At 39.1% G+C, this 18,512-nt stretch overlaps 1 protein-coding gene across 1 annotated transcript in view; it reads right to left on the reverse strand.

Moving 5' to 3' along the window:
- Window positions 1–1,115: 1,115 nt before the first annotated feature.
- LOC138959265 (fringe glycosyltransferase-like) overlaps window positions 1,116–18,512 on the reverse strand; it is a 30,103-nt gene continuing 12,706 nt past the window's right edge. Inside the window, exons 5-10 of the mRNA XM_070330666.1 lie at window positions 18,256–18,403; window positions 16,156–16,238; window positions 15,566–15,636; window positions 9,353–9,447; window positions 8,612–8,694; window positions 1,116–7,977 (exon numbers count right to left, since the gene is read on the reverse strand). Of these exons, the coding sequence (XP_070186767.1) occupies window positions 7,911–7,977; window positions 8,612–8,694; window positions 9,353–9,447; window positions 15,566–15,636; window positions 16,156–16,238; window positions 18,256–18,403 (547 nt within the window). The 3' untranslated portion in view covers window positions 1,116–7,910. The remainder of the gene's footprint in view (window positions 7,978–8,611; window positions 8,695–9,352; window positions 9,448–15,565; window positions 15,637–16,155; window positions 16,239–18,255; window positions 18,404–18,512) is intronic.

Consider the following 18,512-nt stretch of genomic DNA (forward strand, 5'->3'; position numbering starts at 1 on the left):
TTTGTTTTTATAAAAATCGCTGGGAAGATATATTTGTGAACGTAACGTTTAGTTTTGTCAATAATTAAACGTTCCAACAACTTACCTTTCTTGTTTTTTGATTCTGAATTTTGGGACATTGGCAGTCTATTTGTTTTTCGATTTTTGTTGACTGAATGTCTTTAACCATTTCTTTCTGTCTTTCCAAAAATGAGATCAGACTTCTAACCACAACAGAATTACTGCCTTCGTGAACTTCATTATGCAGTGTAAACAGTGAATAGTTTGTTTCTGTTTGCTTGAAAAAATGATGGATAAAAAGATTACTCAAAGAAAACCAAAGACACATACCTTCCTATGTAACCCATCTTGTCAACCACTACAGACCTGTCCAGGCATTTACATGGTGCAGGAACATCCATCCATTTGAGCGCATACCAGAAATCTGAAGCCTGAATGTTTTGTGCAGAGTGGGAATTTTAGTTCAAAGAATTCTTTTACAAAGATTGACGTACTTGTCAAATACAAAAATAATCATAGAAAAATCCAGCTTATCCAAACAATACAGCCAGACAGTAAATTTTCAGTATGAGGCCTCAAGTTGAAAGATGCTCTTATCCTGTGTTAAAGCCTGGACAGGAATGTGATGGTTAATTATTATATATGAAGTCTTATATCGCGCGCGTATCTCCAGACTCGGACTCAAGGCGCAGGGATCTATTTATGCCGTGTGAGATGGAATTTTTTACACAATACATCACGCATTCACATCGACCAGCAGATTGCAGCCATTTCGGCGCATATCCTACTTTTCACGGCCTATTATTCCAAGTCACACGGGTATTTTGGTGGAATTTTTTTTTTATCTATGCCTATACAATTTTGCCAGGAAAGACCCTTTTGTCAATCGTGGGATCTTTAACGTGCACACCCCAATGTAGTGTACACGAAGGGACCTCAGTTTTTCGTCTCATCCGAAAGACTAGCACTTGAACTCACCACCCAAATTGCTAACGCCCTGACCCAGGGTCGAACTCGCAACCTCTCGCTTCCGAGCGCAAGTGCGTTACCACTCGGCCACCCAGTCCTGTATATGGGAGAAAGGAATACAGAAGAAGAAAACAAAAAAATTTAAAACAAATCTGCCACCCATCTCCACCCCTTAGTATGGAGCTGTGCAAATCAGCAGTTTGATCAGCCAACAAAATATTTTTTTCTGCCCATTTCTATCCTTACCTTGGAAAAGAAAACTAATTTTGCTCTTAAACAAAGCTCGTCCAAGTGAAGAAAAAAAGCGCCATTACAAGGTCAAGATACAACCAAATGCATGCAGAATACAGTATCCCAAATATACATATGTGTAAAAGAAAAGAAAAAGCCTTGAAAAATCAAGAGAAAGATAAAAATCTTGGTCCGCTGCACTTGTTTTTTCTAATGCACTATGAAAAGATGATCATGAATGATAGTAAGTCCCCTTGCACATGCACACTCACCGTTTCTCTCTCTCTCTCTCTCTGTCTGTCTGTCTGTCTCTCTCTCTCTCAACATGTTTTCACATTAATGTAGTTTGATGCGGAATGGAGAATCACTATGCAAGTCTTCTTTGTGTCCAGACACAAAAACATACACACACAAAAAAACGACTGCCCCAAAACTCATGATTTGCACAAAATAAACAAAACGACTACAACCAGGTAGCCTGTACCAAAGAAAGATAAACATCTGTAACATTTTGGGACTTTTGAAATCATCAACAGGTAAAAATCTCAAGTAAGCAACATTTACACCCGTATAAGAGTCTTAGTCAACCTGTCAAAACTGAAATGCACTGATGAGCTGAGTCGTGACACCATGAAACTATGGAAGACACAATATGCCAAACCAGCACATCCAACTATGAGCAAACATGCAGTTCAGTCACCATACATTTATACACTCTAATGAAATCAGTTTGCTTCTATATACTTCTCCAACAAAAAACAGCACCTGTAGCTTGTATATTTTGTCAAAAAGTTCAAATTTGCCAGAGGGAAATACTTTGTTGAAGCGCTGGTACAGGTACGGATGCAGCACCAAAGGAATTTTGTGTATTTGGCAATATATCTCCTTCCCAAATGTTTAAGCCTGTGACATTCCTTATTCAGAACAAGGAGCCTGAACATTCTTGCAGCTCACCCCCATATTGTATATTAGTGCATATGTGCGTGCCTGTGTGTGTGGTGTGGTCAGTCTGTTTCTCTACAACATTTGTTCATTTCCATCATGGTTTTTTCTCCTGTAATAAAAACTTTACGGCTTGATTCTTTGTTCATCCTCTTTTTGAAAATAAAATACAAAGAAACTGTAATTCAGAATGACATGTTGTAAGTACAAATCATGGGCAAAAACATTACAAAATCAACATGTTATCGACAATTATCTTGTTGGTACCATTGTTTTAATATCATGGAAAAAAAAGTATATCTGATTTTGAGGCTTCAAAAAGATAAAGTATGTAATACTTGCTTGATTTCAATGCAAACAAAGCAAAACTTTGATCATTAGACAACAGGAATAACCTCATTTATCATGTCATATCATACCCCTTTGTTGTAATACTATTTCAAACATATTTCAGACAACAAAAATACAATAACTCTGAATGAATAATAAATCTGAACAAATAAGTAACAAAACAGTACTGTACAAATCAAATGCTGATTTACCTGTAGTTACTTAATCAGGTGTATACATCTTTCTTTCTTTATTTGGTGTTAAACGTCGTTTTCAACCACGAAGGTTATATCGCGACGGGGAAAGGGGGGAGATGGGATAGAGCCACTTGTCAATTGTTTCTTGTTCACAAAAGCACTAATCAAACATTTGCTCCAGGGGCTTGCAACGTAGTACAATGTATTACCTTACTGGGAGAATGCAAGTTTCCAGTACAAAGGACTTAACATTTCTTACATACTGCTTGACTAAAATCTTTACAAAAATTGACTATATTCTATACGAGAAACACTTAACAAGGGTAAAAAGAGAAACAGAATCCGTTAGTCTCCTCTTACGACATGCTGGGGAGCATCGGGTAAATTCTTCCCCCTAACCCGCGGGGGGTAGGTGTATACATAGGTTACACATTATAACAACAAAATGCCAAAGAGTAGTATAGCTTAGAGGTACCCTCTTTCTCATGCAAGCGATCATGTTCCCAATCTGCACAGTATTACAGCATCCTTCAACTAAAAACACACCAAAATTCAAGAGCCTGGCTGCCCCCTTTGCAGAGCGGGAATATTTTGTTATATTGCTATTTCATATGTTACGTGGATTTCCATTGGTCAATTGGGCAAAACTGAGCTCAGTGCAAAAGTGATATCGACGACATTTCCATCGATATCAGTTTTGATATCGACGACCTCTTTATTGCTTCCCCACTTCAAAAACAAAAACACCTAAATTTAAAAACAAACAAATATGTGACCCTCCACCACGAAATGAGTCGCATGTCACCTCGCGCGGTTCTGCGCTAGGCTTAATATAAGTCCGGGGAGTGTCTGGTAACAGTGTGAGGGTTACCTTAGTCACAGGCTTATAACTCAAAACAGTTTTCGCTCGTTTCTAAAACGGGTTTCACCACTGGATAGAGCCAAAAAAAAACTCTTTAGGAAAATGTAAAAATATGAAAATCATGCAAAGGTGACATGCGACTCATTCCGTGGTGGAGGGTCACATATATATGAAAATGTAATTATCCCAGAATTTAGTTCAGCAAGTGACTAAAGACTTTTTGAAAGGAAAGACATTTTAAAATACTGAAAAGTACAAGAAAAGAGTGAACAAAAAGAAATAATAATCAGAGGGAGGGATATGGAACAGCCAAAACTAAGACAAATACTTTTGTCATTTCTTTACAGTAAATACAAAATGTCCAGAGAATTAGCAATATATCTAACATTGACTGACTGTGTGATGATATCTTCTGCTATTGGTCTGTTTCGACAGTGATATCAAAATCTTGACCTCCGGTCTCGATTTTGATATCACTGTCTCAACAGACCATAGCAGAAGATATCATCACACAGTCCGTCAATATTGGGTATAGTCAATTTTGTAAGGGACACCTATGTAAATTTGCAAAATTAATCCATATCCATGCTAGTGATTTATGGTATGTGTCCAAGTGAACAGATGCTGTTGTTCCATGCAAAATCCAGGACAAATCTGTGGTGGTGAACATGATTGTGTCCATGGGGAGGACGGTACCTTTAAGGATAGTTGCTGCAGGACTCCAAATACATACCATGCGTCAGACATCTACTAAAACATGCACTGAATACATTTGCCAAGATATTTCCACTGTACAATGTCTTAATGGAAATCATGACTAAAGAATTGAAACAAAATTACAAGAGTAACCCGACAAATCTATTTCTGTAGTACATGTACTTCAAAGTAAGCAAATTCAAACCAAAAAAAGAAAGTCATTTCAACCAAATAAAACAAGAAGGGCAAAGCCCATACGACTCACATGCTTGACCTTGACCTTTACATGACCTTGACCTTCAGCTAAACCTAGCAATGACATCATACACTAAGAACTGCTTTACACATTTTTCCTACCAAAATACATGTGACCTTTGACCCAAGGTCAAGGTCATCCAACACAAAGCTGTTAATTCAAGACATAGGAAGTACAATGGTGCTCATTGGCTCTTTCTACCATGAGATATGGTCACTTTTAGTGGTTCACTACCTTATTTTGGTCACATTTCATAAGGGTCAAAGTGACCTTGACCTTGATCATATGTGACCAAATGTGTCTCATGATGAAAGCATAACATGTGCCCCACATAATTTTTAAGTTTGAAACAGTTATCTTCCATAGTTCAGGGTCAAGGTCACTTCAAAATATGTATACAATCCAACTTTGAAGAGCTCCTGTGACCTTGACCTTGAAGCAAGGTAAACCAAACTGGTATCAAAAGATGGGGCTTACTTTGCCCTATATATCATATATAGGTGAGGTATTAAATCTCAAAAACTTCAGACAAAATGGGAAAAATGTGAAAAATAGCTGTTTTTTAGACAACATTTATGGCCCCTGCGACCTTGACCTTGAAGCAAGGTCAAGATGCTATGTATGTTTTTTGGGGCCTTGTCATCATACACCATCTTGCCAAATTTGGTCATGATAGACTGAATAGTGTCCAAGAAATATCCAACGTTAAAGTTTTCCGGACGGACGGACGAGGGGGACGGACGGACGGACGACTCGGGTGAGTACAGAGACTCACTTTTGCTTCGCATGTGAGTCAAAAAGAGTTTTTTTCTATAGAAGAAAACATGAAGGTATTAAAACTTGAAAATGTATACTTCTTAAATGCGGACACTCTTCTGCTTTACGGTGCAGTAAAGATGTTTGGCCTAGGTCGCAGGGAGGGAATAAAAAGGATTAAAAAGATTTACATTCTGCATTAATAGGCTCAAGAAAAGCATCAAAGTTCAATCCAGTAAACAATGTCTGCCATATGATAGCCAGCAGCAAAAATTAAGGCACTTTTATTCTCTTTTTAATTTTTGTCCACAGTCTAGGTCAAGACACATAAAAAGAAACAACAGTATAACAAAGCGTATAAGTAGACCTGTTTACCCCCATAAGTGTTTTGGAGTAATGCTCAGCCCCAAAAATAGCAATCCTGGCACAAAAATAGTAATCATCCAGCATTCGTCGCCAATTACAACGCACATGACAACTGTGTCTGTGAAACGCAATCATGCACATATGATCCATCATTCACAAACAAAACACATCAGTCAGTTTTTGTAGTCATCATAATTTCAAAGAAGATCACATCAAAAGCACATGCATCACTGATTCTTTTTCTTTTGCTGGTAGTTGGCCTTTTTCAGTGTGTCAAGCGCTTCTCTACTGTACTTGCGCTTGCCGAATTAGTGAGGGCGAGATTTCACCACTAGAAGGCTCTCCAGCGTCTCATCAGACAGACATCATCTCTGGTCAGTCCTGTGCTTTTTCACCCCATTTTGCCATTGAAAAAAACAATGCCAAACATGTGAATTAATAAAAAATATTTTTTATTTTTTAATTTTTTTTAAATTTTTTTATTTTATGAAAATTGTAGTCTTGACACGGATAGCGGAATGGCGTATTTTTTTGCAGAAAATCGTAATAAATTACGCCAAAATCGTAAGGGTAAACAGGTCTATATAAGCAACCGCAAATAGAAAGAACACTTTTAGTAGACAACCCCTCAAAAAGTATCAATGATCACAGTGTTCCATAATTGTTTTCAAAAGAATAATTATTCAATTTTCTTTAGACAAAGACATGAACTTTTTTGTCAATAATCAGTGTCCTGTCCATAATTGGTTTGAAAAGGATAATTATTCAATTTTGTTCAGACAAAGACATGATCTTATGATCATAGTGGTCCTTTATTGATTTATTCAAGAACTTTATTTTGTTCTTATATAAGATGCAACCTTCTGGAGGGTCAGCTTTAACTGAATCTCATCATTTTGATCATGTCATTCCGAGCACTCGAAAATCTTGCTGCTGAAATACATGTAGAAACCTTATTGCAAAATCTTTTTGGCTCTGTGTGGTAAAGTGCACTTTCCCAAAAGGTCCCACTGGTGACATTTGTTTTTGGCTCTTGATAATTAAGTATATTTTCCCCAAGTCATGATTTCTCAGTAAAATTGTTCAACCATCCATGCACTCTCTCACTCACACACTTGCAAATCAACTTTGACCTAGAAGAGAGAAAACGTATGGGCAACCAAAAAAGTGCCCACCTAAACCTTGACAAAACAGTCCTTGTTTCAAGAATGTATCAATGAGGAATGGCAGTTTTCTTTGAACAAATATGGCAACTACACTTTTGCGACAAAAAAAAAATCAAGTTATTGTATTGCTGCCAACACGTTTATGCCATGATATCTGCTTTCACATTAACAATATATGTGTATATAATGTCATACAAAAAAGGAATGGTAATTAAAGTTTGGATCATTTGCTTAATGAAATGAGACGAGGTGAGTTATGATGAAAGAAAACAGATGATGAAGAGCTGAAAACACCAACAAAAGACAGTTGTGAGATCGGAAGACACCACATATTAAAGAATGCACTTAAAGTATGATGTCTTAATCATTCAAAAACGACAAATGAATGCATAAATGAAGATGACGGTATGTTATGAGAACAGCAGTAACATTACCTGGATTTGCAAATCACAATGGAAGAGTTTGCTGCGGTTATCGTCTCTTGGGACTATATAACGGTCTAATAGTAATACGCGCTTTGTTACTGCTGTCTACGCACTCTCATTCACGTAGTGTCTGCTGCAAAAAGATCAATGTTTTCATTCTTCACATTCTAAGTCACTGAATGCGATCTTCTGTATATTTTGTTTCCAATTTGACATCACCAATTGACAGGAAGTCATAACCTGAACTGAGATTTTTCGATACAGAAATGCATGTGTTCTGCAGAAAAAACACATGCACTAACTAGCGCTCCTAACAGTCAGGGTTTCTTTTACAAACAAATGCAGTATCGGTGAGAGAATCCACAAATGTTCAAAATCAGTCCAACATTCTCTGTTTGGCATTTGTTCATGTTCGCTCATGTTCTAGCAAACAAAGCCACAGAGGTTTTGTGAAGTACTACTTAAAACACATAACAGACCACTATTTCTGAAGAGGAGGCAATCACAGCAAACTCTGCCATTTAAACCTGACCCCCAAACAAGAGGAACAAATAACTGGATGGATGGACGGACAAGAATAATGAATCAATAACAATATTGAGTCGATGGAAGAACATTTTCTGTTGCACGCAATGCTCCATGGTGACGCGTGCAGAACACCCTGTCTGCCAAACTGAAGCTTTGATTATAAGAGGGGAATGGACGCGGTTGACATCACGCGTGCTGTATTTTTTTACACTCCCTGAACGTTGAAAACAGGTGGCAGTGGACCGACTTCATGCTGAAAGAGGCAAAAAGCAACAATACTATTAGTTCTCCTGGTCATAAACACAAATTATATAGAATTACTTACAGATTTGGACAAACAGAATGTAAAATTAGCATGCAAAACAGACCTTAACTTTACAAATGAGACAATGAGGGGGTTGCGAGGCCTGGGCTATATGCCCGTACCTGTTACCAGTACTACAGTTCAGCCTTCCCTAGCAACCGCCTCTTGACAACGACCACCTATCCAAAACAACCATCCTGAAGGACCCCCCCCCCCCCCCCCCCCCCCCCCCGACGGGTTGTTTCTCTCTATAATTCACCTTTCCATAACGACCACCTGTCTATAAAGACCACTTTTGGTTGGTCCCTTGGGTGGTTGTTATAAGCAGGTTCCACTGTACCATTACATACATAGCTAGTCAAGAGACATTTTCATTTTGACGTTTAACTCCTAGAGATGAGAACTGCTTTCATTTAGAAAATCACAATAGTGTATAACATTTGTCATTCATTAAAACACTTGCACACACACACACACGCATGCATGATCGCACGCACACACACACACACACACACACACACACACACAGTGACACCCACGCATGCATGATCACATGCACAGACACAAAAAACACAACGCCTACCGTGTAGGATCTTCTTCATGGGAAAATCCTGCAACATTGACCACATTCTCCTTGTCCCCATACTTGGAGTAGCTCAGAGTAATCTGGAACAAACAGTCACCTGCTTGTCAACCTTGAAAGCAAGCTGGTCACCTAATATAGCGTCCTGAGATTTACCGTAAAAAAGTGGTCTTTTTCTTTATTTCATTCCCCAAAACAAAATGATCATTGGTGAGACAAAAAAATCAATAAAACAAAAACAAAAGATCTTCACTCACCAAGACAAGGACACCACAATTCTGGTGTCAAATTTTCGAAAATACAGTTTTTTTCAGGCCAACAATCATTAGGGAACGAATGCCAGTCAGAATTCAAAGTCTTTAAAGAAATACCAGATTCGTTCTTGTTTACATTTTTTTATACTGCCGTGTGAGCAACATGCCAATATTGAGAGTGTGTGTGCTGGGTATCTGCATATTTTTAAGTCCCTTGACTTTCACTGGAAACTATATAGGGATCTTTAACGTGTGCATCAGTCTTTTTTCACTCTTTCTGAATGCATTTGCTAAAGAGGGTGGTGAAATTCCATCTGCTTTGAATCTGTACTGAATGTCTACTCTCAAAAACACAGAAAAATCCATGTCCCTGGATTTGAACCTATGCGATCAGAGACGCAGCACACTGTCAACCGAGCCAGGGACCCGCCCTGTACCAGATACAAAAATGTTTTTTTGTGATCACTCTAATTCTAACAATACTCACCTGTTTCTTCAGTTGAGTAGATTTGATGAGCCACAGGGCCTCCAGGTGGGACCTGAAGCCCTCTATCACAGTTAGTTGCGTTTTCAGCAGATGCTCTGCAAAAAACCCTCACATCTTTCACAACACCTCTTCAGTGAGGCACTACACACAAAAAAAAGCTTACAAGATGTGGTTACACTTACAGTGACATGTACAAAAAAACATGGGTTAGGGGGGGGAGGTGTTTTGCTTTTGTTGTTACGTGGAAAAAAGTTTTGGGGTGGGCAGCATAAAATTGGCTCGGTTGAGTTATCATAACCACGATTCTCTCTCTCACCCCCCCCCCTCCCCCCCTCCCCCCCCCCCCCCCCTAAAGGAACCATTCTTGTGTCATTCATCATGTTCACCACCATAACTCTGTCCAGGCTCTTGTTTGTGATAAGAGCATCCCTCCACTTGGACACATTCCAAAAAACCAACAGTCTCTCTCTGCAGTATGGCCATTTTTTGCTGAACCTATTATCTTGAGTAACAGCTCATCCAAAGCCCATCAGCAAGACAAAGTGTGACTGCAAAGAAGATATATGACTTTAATTTGAACAATTTTGCTTTTGTGAAATGAAGTATACTGTGTTTTAGAAATCATTAACGCTAGAAAAATAAAGTTAGTTATTAGTAACGTTACACTGACTTGCCCGCTAAGTTAGTTAACACATGTACTCCCGTAGTACAATGTAGTGCCACAAGCATGAATGCTTTTAAAATGAAGTTAGTTCATAGCATTTTGGCAACAATATTTTTTTTGTTTACAAAGGCATTCATTGTCAACATTGATGTTACTGGAACCCATAAATATTCAAGGTTTGAATTAAGTGGCATCAGGGGAAAAAACAGTCCTGCCTAACACCAAACTAAGTACAGACTTGTAACTGATGAAACGAAGAAGCCCAATTTTTCAATACTAATCATTCAAAACCCATTGCGCGGCAAAAACATTTTGATGATCAATGCAATTTTAGACAAGTATTTGAGCAACCATGCACACTTGTTATCTGAGACTGTTTGTTTTTAAAGGTACGGTCATCCTTTTCCTGATCATGTCCAGTGACACAGATCTGTTCAGGCTTTCACATGGAAAAAGAGCCCCCTTCCACTTGGACACATACCAAAAATCATTAGCGTAGCTGCTTTCTGTGCAAAGTGAGAATTGTTTGCTGAACAAATTCAGCAGATTGATATAGGTACCACTTATGACATAAATAAATGTTGCGGTTCCGCAAAAGCTTTCATGATGGCACGGGTCAATTGTTATTTTGGCCTAGAGGGGTATACAGCAATGAAGAACCAATTAGAGAGATACATTTGTCTGATAAGGAAGAGCCATTTCCGGTCACAAATAATTTACAAACCGTCACTAGCTAATCAACGATCTCAAATTCTTCAGGCGATGTATGATCTTGATTACTTCCCTTGTGCCACAGCCGGCATCGATTCAACAACAACCGAAAGCAGCAAGTCTTGATTTTTTGGGCATGTGTCCAAGAAGAAGGACGCTCTTATCTCATGCAAAAGCCTGAACATATCTGTTGAGGTAAACGTGATCACTGACACAAGAAGGAAAGCACCTTTAAGCCTTTCGCTTCCGACCGCGCATTTAAGCGCGGTCAGACCCTCACAGCAGTCGGACGCCCTGTTACTCAGGGGAAACAACCGAGAGTCCGCAGTTGCCTCGTTTTCGATAGCCAAGATGTCTGCCTCCATGTGGGTGCTGTTTTGAGTGAATTTGATTGATTTTGACGGATTTTATTGCGTTTTTCTGGACATCTTTGGTTCGATTCTCTAACATGGCGAATCGGCGCTATACTGTTGAGGAAGCTGTTCGTATTTTGATGGATATTCCCGGCAATGCAGATGAAAGTGAAGATGAAAATGTGGTGGGAGGCGAGGGAGACATTGTTCAAAATGAAAGGGAAATTGAAAGTGACGAAAGTGAGAGTGATAATGATGATTTTGTACAACCATCCACGTCGCGTGGAAGGGGGCGTGGCAGAAGGGGACAAGGCAGGGGTGGGAGGGGTGGGACAGGTAGGAAAAGAACCGACACAGTTGATAATTCTCGTCAGGAAGATCCAACATTTCCACGTGAGTATCCTATACATAGATGTTTCTTTCCTCTACTGTTGTCCTAACATTTTTTATGCAATCTCAATTCAACACACCCTATTTTTAGAAATATCGTCAAAAATCTCATATTATGGCTAACCTGTTGCAAAAAAAAAATATGAATAAGGCATATCTCAAAACTAAAATCATTCAACTATGCTGACAAAAGGCCAATAAAAATGTCTACATTAGTTTTGACTGGATATTTTTAATATTTACAAGCATAAAATAGCATTTTGTCTATATTTTCACTAATAAACTGAATAAATTGGATTATCCGCCCCTTGCGTAAAACATTGTCTGCCCCCTTTGAGTAATTTGTGGTATTATTGGAATCTCCAATCATATACCTACACATACATATATGTTTCTTTCCCCTACTGTTATCCTAACAGTTTTTATGCACTCTCAAATCAAAACACTCTTTTTTTTACCAATATCCTCAAATAGTTCTGGAAGTCAAGGGGTTAATTAAAGGCACAGTAAGCCTCCCGTAAACCACCACAGATACTGTCAGGCTTTTACACACAGTACAAACACCCTTCCATTTGAACGCTCACCAAACGGGAACATCCTAGGTGCCCTCCGTAAAGAGCGAGCAATTTTCAAAGAATTTATATTTGGGTGGTTTATCTTACCCCTGAGCCATCGTGAACCCGTGTGATCAAGTTTCCCTTTTTCACAATGTAGTCGTCAGTTAGTAATTTGAATGCGACTCGCTGTGAGCTTATCTGCAATAGCACATTATTAAGTACCTCTGACTATGCACGAAACAAACGGCTGTGGTTCACAAGAACTCTAGCGATGGCTTTTGACTGTTCAGAGGAACTGGCGATGCCTATAAACCGTCGTCTGCTACGAGAACCACGACCTTGTGTGACCCTGCTTCCGGGCTTTTCTTTTTTCAAACTTTCAAAACTTCGAATTGTACTGATCTTGTCTTGATGAAAAAAGAATACTTTTATGATTTAAGAATGTTTGTGTAAGAAGCTGTCAATTTATTATTTAGATTTTAAAAAGTTAGGTCTACCGCCAAAACGCACCACGGTCCGATTGTCTCTGACACTCTCTCCGCAAAATTAATTCTTTGAAAATTGCTCGCTCTTTACGTAGGGCACCTAGGATGTTCCTGTTTGGTGAGCGTTCAAATGGAAGGGTGTTTGTACTGTGTGTAAAAGCCTGACAGTATCTGTGATGGTTTACGGGAGCCTTACTGTGCCTTTAACTCAGGTGACAGCTGCTGGAGAATGTTTAAGGGCTCACATCAGCAGGGGGTTGGGGCGAGGACGGGACATAGTCTTCTGTGTCAATAAATGAAAATAGCAGCTTGTGCCTTTCACTGTTTCAGATGACACATGTTAATTTGTATGCATACATCTTTTTGTTACAATGAAACAAGAACTGCTATATATCATAGGAAAGAATAAATAATGATTCCTTCATCCCAGGGTCGATCTCCTGCTGCTCAATAAAACAAATTGTTTTGGAAATTATGTACCAATTTTTCCTACAAATAAGTGTATTTCAGTGCTGACATAAAAGAAAATTGATCAGTATGCAGAATCTATCTATTATTAAATCTATGTACCAGATGTTATTAACTTAAAGAGTGGTTGGAATAAACAGGATGTTATTTTGAGAAATCAATTCCCCCAATAATTTAAGATCTTCCTTCTTCTTCGTTCATGGGCTGAAACTCCCACGTTCACTCATGTTTTTGCACGAGTGGATTTTTTTTTACGTGTATAACTATTTTTACCCCGCCATTCAAGCAGCATACGCCGATTTCGGGGGAGGCATGCTGGGTATTTTTGTGTTTCTATAACCCACCGAACTCTGACATGCATTACAGGATCTTTTCTGTGCGCACTTGGTCTTGTGCTTGCGTGTACACACGAAGGGGCATAAGGCACTAGCAGGTCTGCACATTAATTGACCTGGGAGAGCCTAAAAATCTCCACCCTTAACCTACCAGGCAGACGCGGCCGGGATTTGAACTCAAGACCTTCCGATTAGGAGGCCGATGTCTTATCCACTACGCCACTGCGCCCGTCTATAAAATAATAATTTAAGATAACTCCCTGACTGGTCAAAGAAACGGCCTTGACATGAACAAAAGCAGAACCTAAGACGATACAACTTCTTGTGATGTATAAGAGCAGAAGCAAGATATTGCAGAAGAAAAACAACAAAAGAAACATAATCGACATTAACCAGAAAAGAAAAAAGAAAGAAAATTTAAACAAGAGCATTTACTCCAACATACAAAAGCTAACACTGAAGGGTGACTAACTTTAAGATCATATTAGCAATGTCCACATCCATAATTTGGTGACTGTTAGGTATTACAGTGGAACCTCCCGTAACGACCTCTCCCAAGAACGACCCCCTCCTTTTGCCGACCGAATTTCTCGGCACGGATGCCTTTTACTATGTAACTAACCTCCCAAGAACGACGACCTCCGTTTTCAGACGACCGACCTAATATCAAAGGGTCAATAACGACTTTGACCTTTTTTATCAGCGAGTGTCAAAGTTCGTAATTGCCCAGCACACGCACGCGATTAGTCACGCATCAAGAGTCAGGAGTGGTGGTCTGTGGTCAGCAGTGCGTGCAGGTCGAGTGGCCTACGGCTGTACGGCCTACAGCTGTCCTCTTCTCACCTTTTGCTGTCACAATTGAATGACTGCCCTTGAAGTAGGGGAAGGGGGTGGAGGGGGGGGGGGGGGGGGGTGGAGGGGAGGGGAGATAAAGGGAGTGGAAGGTTGTGTATTGACTGTCATTGTATGCCTGCATTATTAGTTGTCAGTAATTATTACATGTGCTGATTGTTCTCTTTGCCTGCGCGCGTATAGTATGTTGGTTATGTTTGGTCATAGTATGTTTGTTTATGTTTGGTCGTTATCTTGCCTGTGCGTGTATTGTATGTTTGGTCGCTTTCTTTGCCTGTGCATGTATAGTTTGTTGGTTATGTTTGGTCGGTTTCTTTGCCTGTGCGTGTATAGTATGCTTGGTCGATGTATGTATTGTAAAGCGCTAAGAGTAGACATTTTTCTAGAATAGCGCTATAAAAGTTTGCATCATTATTATTATTATTAAGGTGTTGGTAGGCGCAGTTTGAACAACAACTCAATAATGAAGGCGTCAATATTGCCCGCCTACCCCATGGCGTTCTTTTTGGCTAGTTTGTTTGGGTACGTATTCTGTGATTTTGTGCTCACCACCTGTGTAGATGAATAATCCTGAATAAACAATTTAAACACTACCCTTGACTTGAGTTTGTGAGTTGTTTTGTGTCAAAGCGCTCTATCTTAGTTCAACTTCATTTTACATTTTGAGAGGTTGTGTGTTAACATGGCAACTCCAACAAAAAACTGAAAACTGTTGACGCTAGAAGACAGAATCAAAGTCATAGAAAGAAATTAAAGGAACCGTTGATTTTAACTTACTCCGTTTTACCTGGAACTTTTTTTTAACTTGTTGTAGCCTGTGTTTTACAAGAGTCAACTTGTATACTCTTAAGACATGTATAACTACATACACGTATTACACCACAGATTTTGCAGTCTCATTCTGTTTAATTATGTGTGTGTGTGTCACAGTGTGTGCGTGTGTGTCTGTGTGTGTGTGTTATCTGCCTGTTTTCAAATGGGAGCAAAAATGGTATAACGAACCCAAATCCCAAGGGACATAACTACAGAAAATCAAAAAGATAACTGCACAACAGTTGCCTCCCCTGTCCAAAAAAATAAAACCTTTTAAACTCCCAATGAAGACCCCTCCTTTTTACGACCGATTTCTCTGGACATTTTCAAGGTCGTTAGTGGGAGGTTTTACTGTACTAGAATCATAATTTCATGTGACAAATGTGTATTATGCCTCACAACGGCTGTCTTTAAATCCAGAAGAAAACTGCATCATGCATGTTAGCAAAGCAGATCTAACAACTGTACTTAATACGAGTGTGTATTGTACTATAATACCAGTGAGTATCTTGAACAAGTCTGAGAGCTTTAGACTAGAGTCAAACAGTTAAAAAATCTATCATAGCAATCAGATAAACATCTTACCAATAATATACCCTATCACACAGTCATCAGGTAGGCGAAGTTTATCCCCGATGGCTTTCAGACGACCTCCGCTAAAATAACAAGGTTTAACAAATCATAAGTAAAACAAAAGCAACAACAACCATAACATAGGAACAAACCATAACATGCGAACAGAAATGAACATATCAAAATACACTGACCATCAAAGCGTACTATTCACTATCCAAACATAACATAAAGTACTACAAAAATTAGTTCAAACAAAAATTATTTAACACAACACAAAGAAAATCAAGCTATACAGGAAATGTACAATTACTGCACAAAGACAGAACAATATCCACGTTACCAGAACACAAATACTAAACATGAAACTCAAGGTTTTTGAAACAAGTTTCTGCATACTTGACATACAATGACAAAAGACATCTGGTCAAACACTCAACAACAGGAAAAAACAACATCAAACAAATTGAAGAACTGACAAAGTTCCAAAATTCAAAGGAAATACCCGAAACATCTTGAAAAACTAACAAATAAAAACGAAGTGAAGAAGCAGTTAAGACGACCACAACAGCAATAAAAAAAGGACAATATATATTTCTTACCCAGCATGAGGCATCATCTTTAACGCCAGACCGCGACTCACACAGAATCCACTACCAGTTGCAAACCAAAAAGTGACCTTAGCCTGGAAAAAATGGTTGACATAATATTATATATCAAGCTTAAAACAAGAAGGGCAAAGCCCATACGACTCACATGCTTTACACATTTTTCCTACCAAAATACATGTGACCTTGACCCAAGGTCAAGGTCATCCAAGGTCATGCAACACACAGCTGTTAATTCAAGACATAGGAAGTACAATGGTGCTTATTGGCTCTTTCTACCATGAGATATGGTCACTTTTAGTGGTTCACTACCTTATTTTGGTCACATTTCATAAGGGTCAAAGTGACCTTGACCTTGATCATATGTGACCAAATGTGTCTCATGATGAAAGCATAACATGTGCCCCACATAATTTTTAAGTTTGAAACAGTTATCTTCCATAGTTCAGGGTCAAGGTCACTTCAAAATATGTATACAATCCAACTTTGAAGAGCTCCTGTGACCTTGACCTTGAAGCAAGGTAAACCAAACTGGTATCAAAAGATGGGGCTTACTTTGCCCTATATATCATATATAGGTGAGGTATTCAATCTCAAAAACTTCAGAGAAAATGGGAAAAATGTGAAAAATAGCTGTTTTTTAGGCAACATTTATGGCCCCTGCGACCTTGACCTTGAAGCAAGGTCAAGATGCTATGTATGTTTTTTGGGGCCTTGTCATCATACACCATCTTGCCAAATTTGGTACTGATAGACTGAATAGTGTCCAAGAAATATCCAACGTTAAAGTTTTCCGGACGGACGTCCGGACGGACGGACGTCCGGACGGACGGACGGACGGACGGACGGACGACTCGGGTGAGTACATAGACTCACTTTTGCTACGCATGTGAGTCAATAAAAACAAAAGATCCTTTCTCACCAAACACATAGACACATACATATTTACACAGACACACTGATGCATCTCCCACGATCTGGCAATTTTCTGTACATGTATCTCTTTCTAAGAGCTGAAATATTACATTGTGTATCTGCAAACAGGTGAAGTAAAATTGCAGCTTGATATTTCACAGATCTTAATTATCCCGTTGATACTCTTGGTTTGATGAACTGGTTTCCATCAACACATGACCAGTTTCTGTGGAAGCTCGGTTACAAGCAAAAAGTATTGAACTCAATTTATTAAAATGCCTTAACTTTTCTCTCAAATCTACTGAATAAAACAATATTCAGGAAAACACTATTCTCTCAACAAAATTACTTCATGTAAATCATAGCCCTCAACTTAAGTATTTAGGAAAGCATCATTCTCGCAAAAAAAAAGTACCTCTGGTAAACCAAAGCTTTCAAGCTCACCAGCACACAATACAAGATTTAGATACAAATGCAGCACTATAATTATGCAGCAGATAACGCAAGGCCCCAAAACAGCGCTTCAAAACCAGCTTAAATGTTCCAGAGCCCTGAGCTGAAGTAAATGCAGAACCTGGTTCCAGCTTGTCTGGTGTGCCATTTTCCATGTCGCGGGGATATGTTTCAAAAGCAGCCGAGGTTACACAAGTCAGTTTACACATATCTGTAGATGCATGCACTCAGGGTCATACTTGCAAAAACAGCTAATAAAAGGTTAGTTCCCCAAAGGTGACTGAAAAAAGGCAATGTTGTCCTTGTTAGAACAGAGTCACAAAAGAAATGGCGTGTAATGGTAACTGATTTTTGTCTCTGCAAAGAAAAAAAAAGAAAAGAAAAAATACACACACAAAAACTGCAAAAAAACAACATTGCTTTATTCACTAGTTAAAAAAACAAACTTTAAAAATAATAAAGCGGATGAGCTTGTTAGTATGACAAACTCTATGGACCCATGGAGAGCCTCCAGCGTACAGCAGCCTTCATCAGGGCCTCCGGAGTTGCTGTCTGAGCGAACGACGAAGAAGAAGAAGAAGTATGGCAATTAAGTGTTCATCAACAACAGAGATGTAACTCCAAGTCTGAGGAAGTTTTGAGCATTTTGCATTCCTCTGAATTAAATTGAAAATCAGTCACTTTCCAATTTACATTCAGCAAACCAATAAAACACAAGGCACGTACCCCCGGGTTGTAGACATCATTGACCTCCATAGGGTGACGCAGGCTGGGTTTGCCTAGGTACCAGTCCTCCGTATGCTTGTAGCGCTTCAGCAGGTCTACCAGCTCAGGGATGTTCACATAGGTGTCATCATCAAAATGACACATCCATCTGCCACACAGTTCACACTCGCATAAAGCATACAGCAGAATTGAGAAAGTTTACTACGGATTCCCCTATTAGGCCCTACTTTATTGGATTTTCTGTTCAAAATGTCTGT

This window comes from Littorina saxatilis, linkage group LG2 (assembly GCF_037325665.1).
Source record: "Littorina saxatilis isolate snail1 linkage group LG2, US_GU_Lsax_2.0, whole genome shotgun sequence".
Taxonomy (NCBI): Eukaryota; Metazoa; Mollusca; class Gastropoda; order Littorinimorpha; family Littorinidae; genus Littorina; species Littorina saxatilis.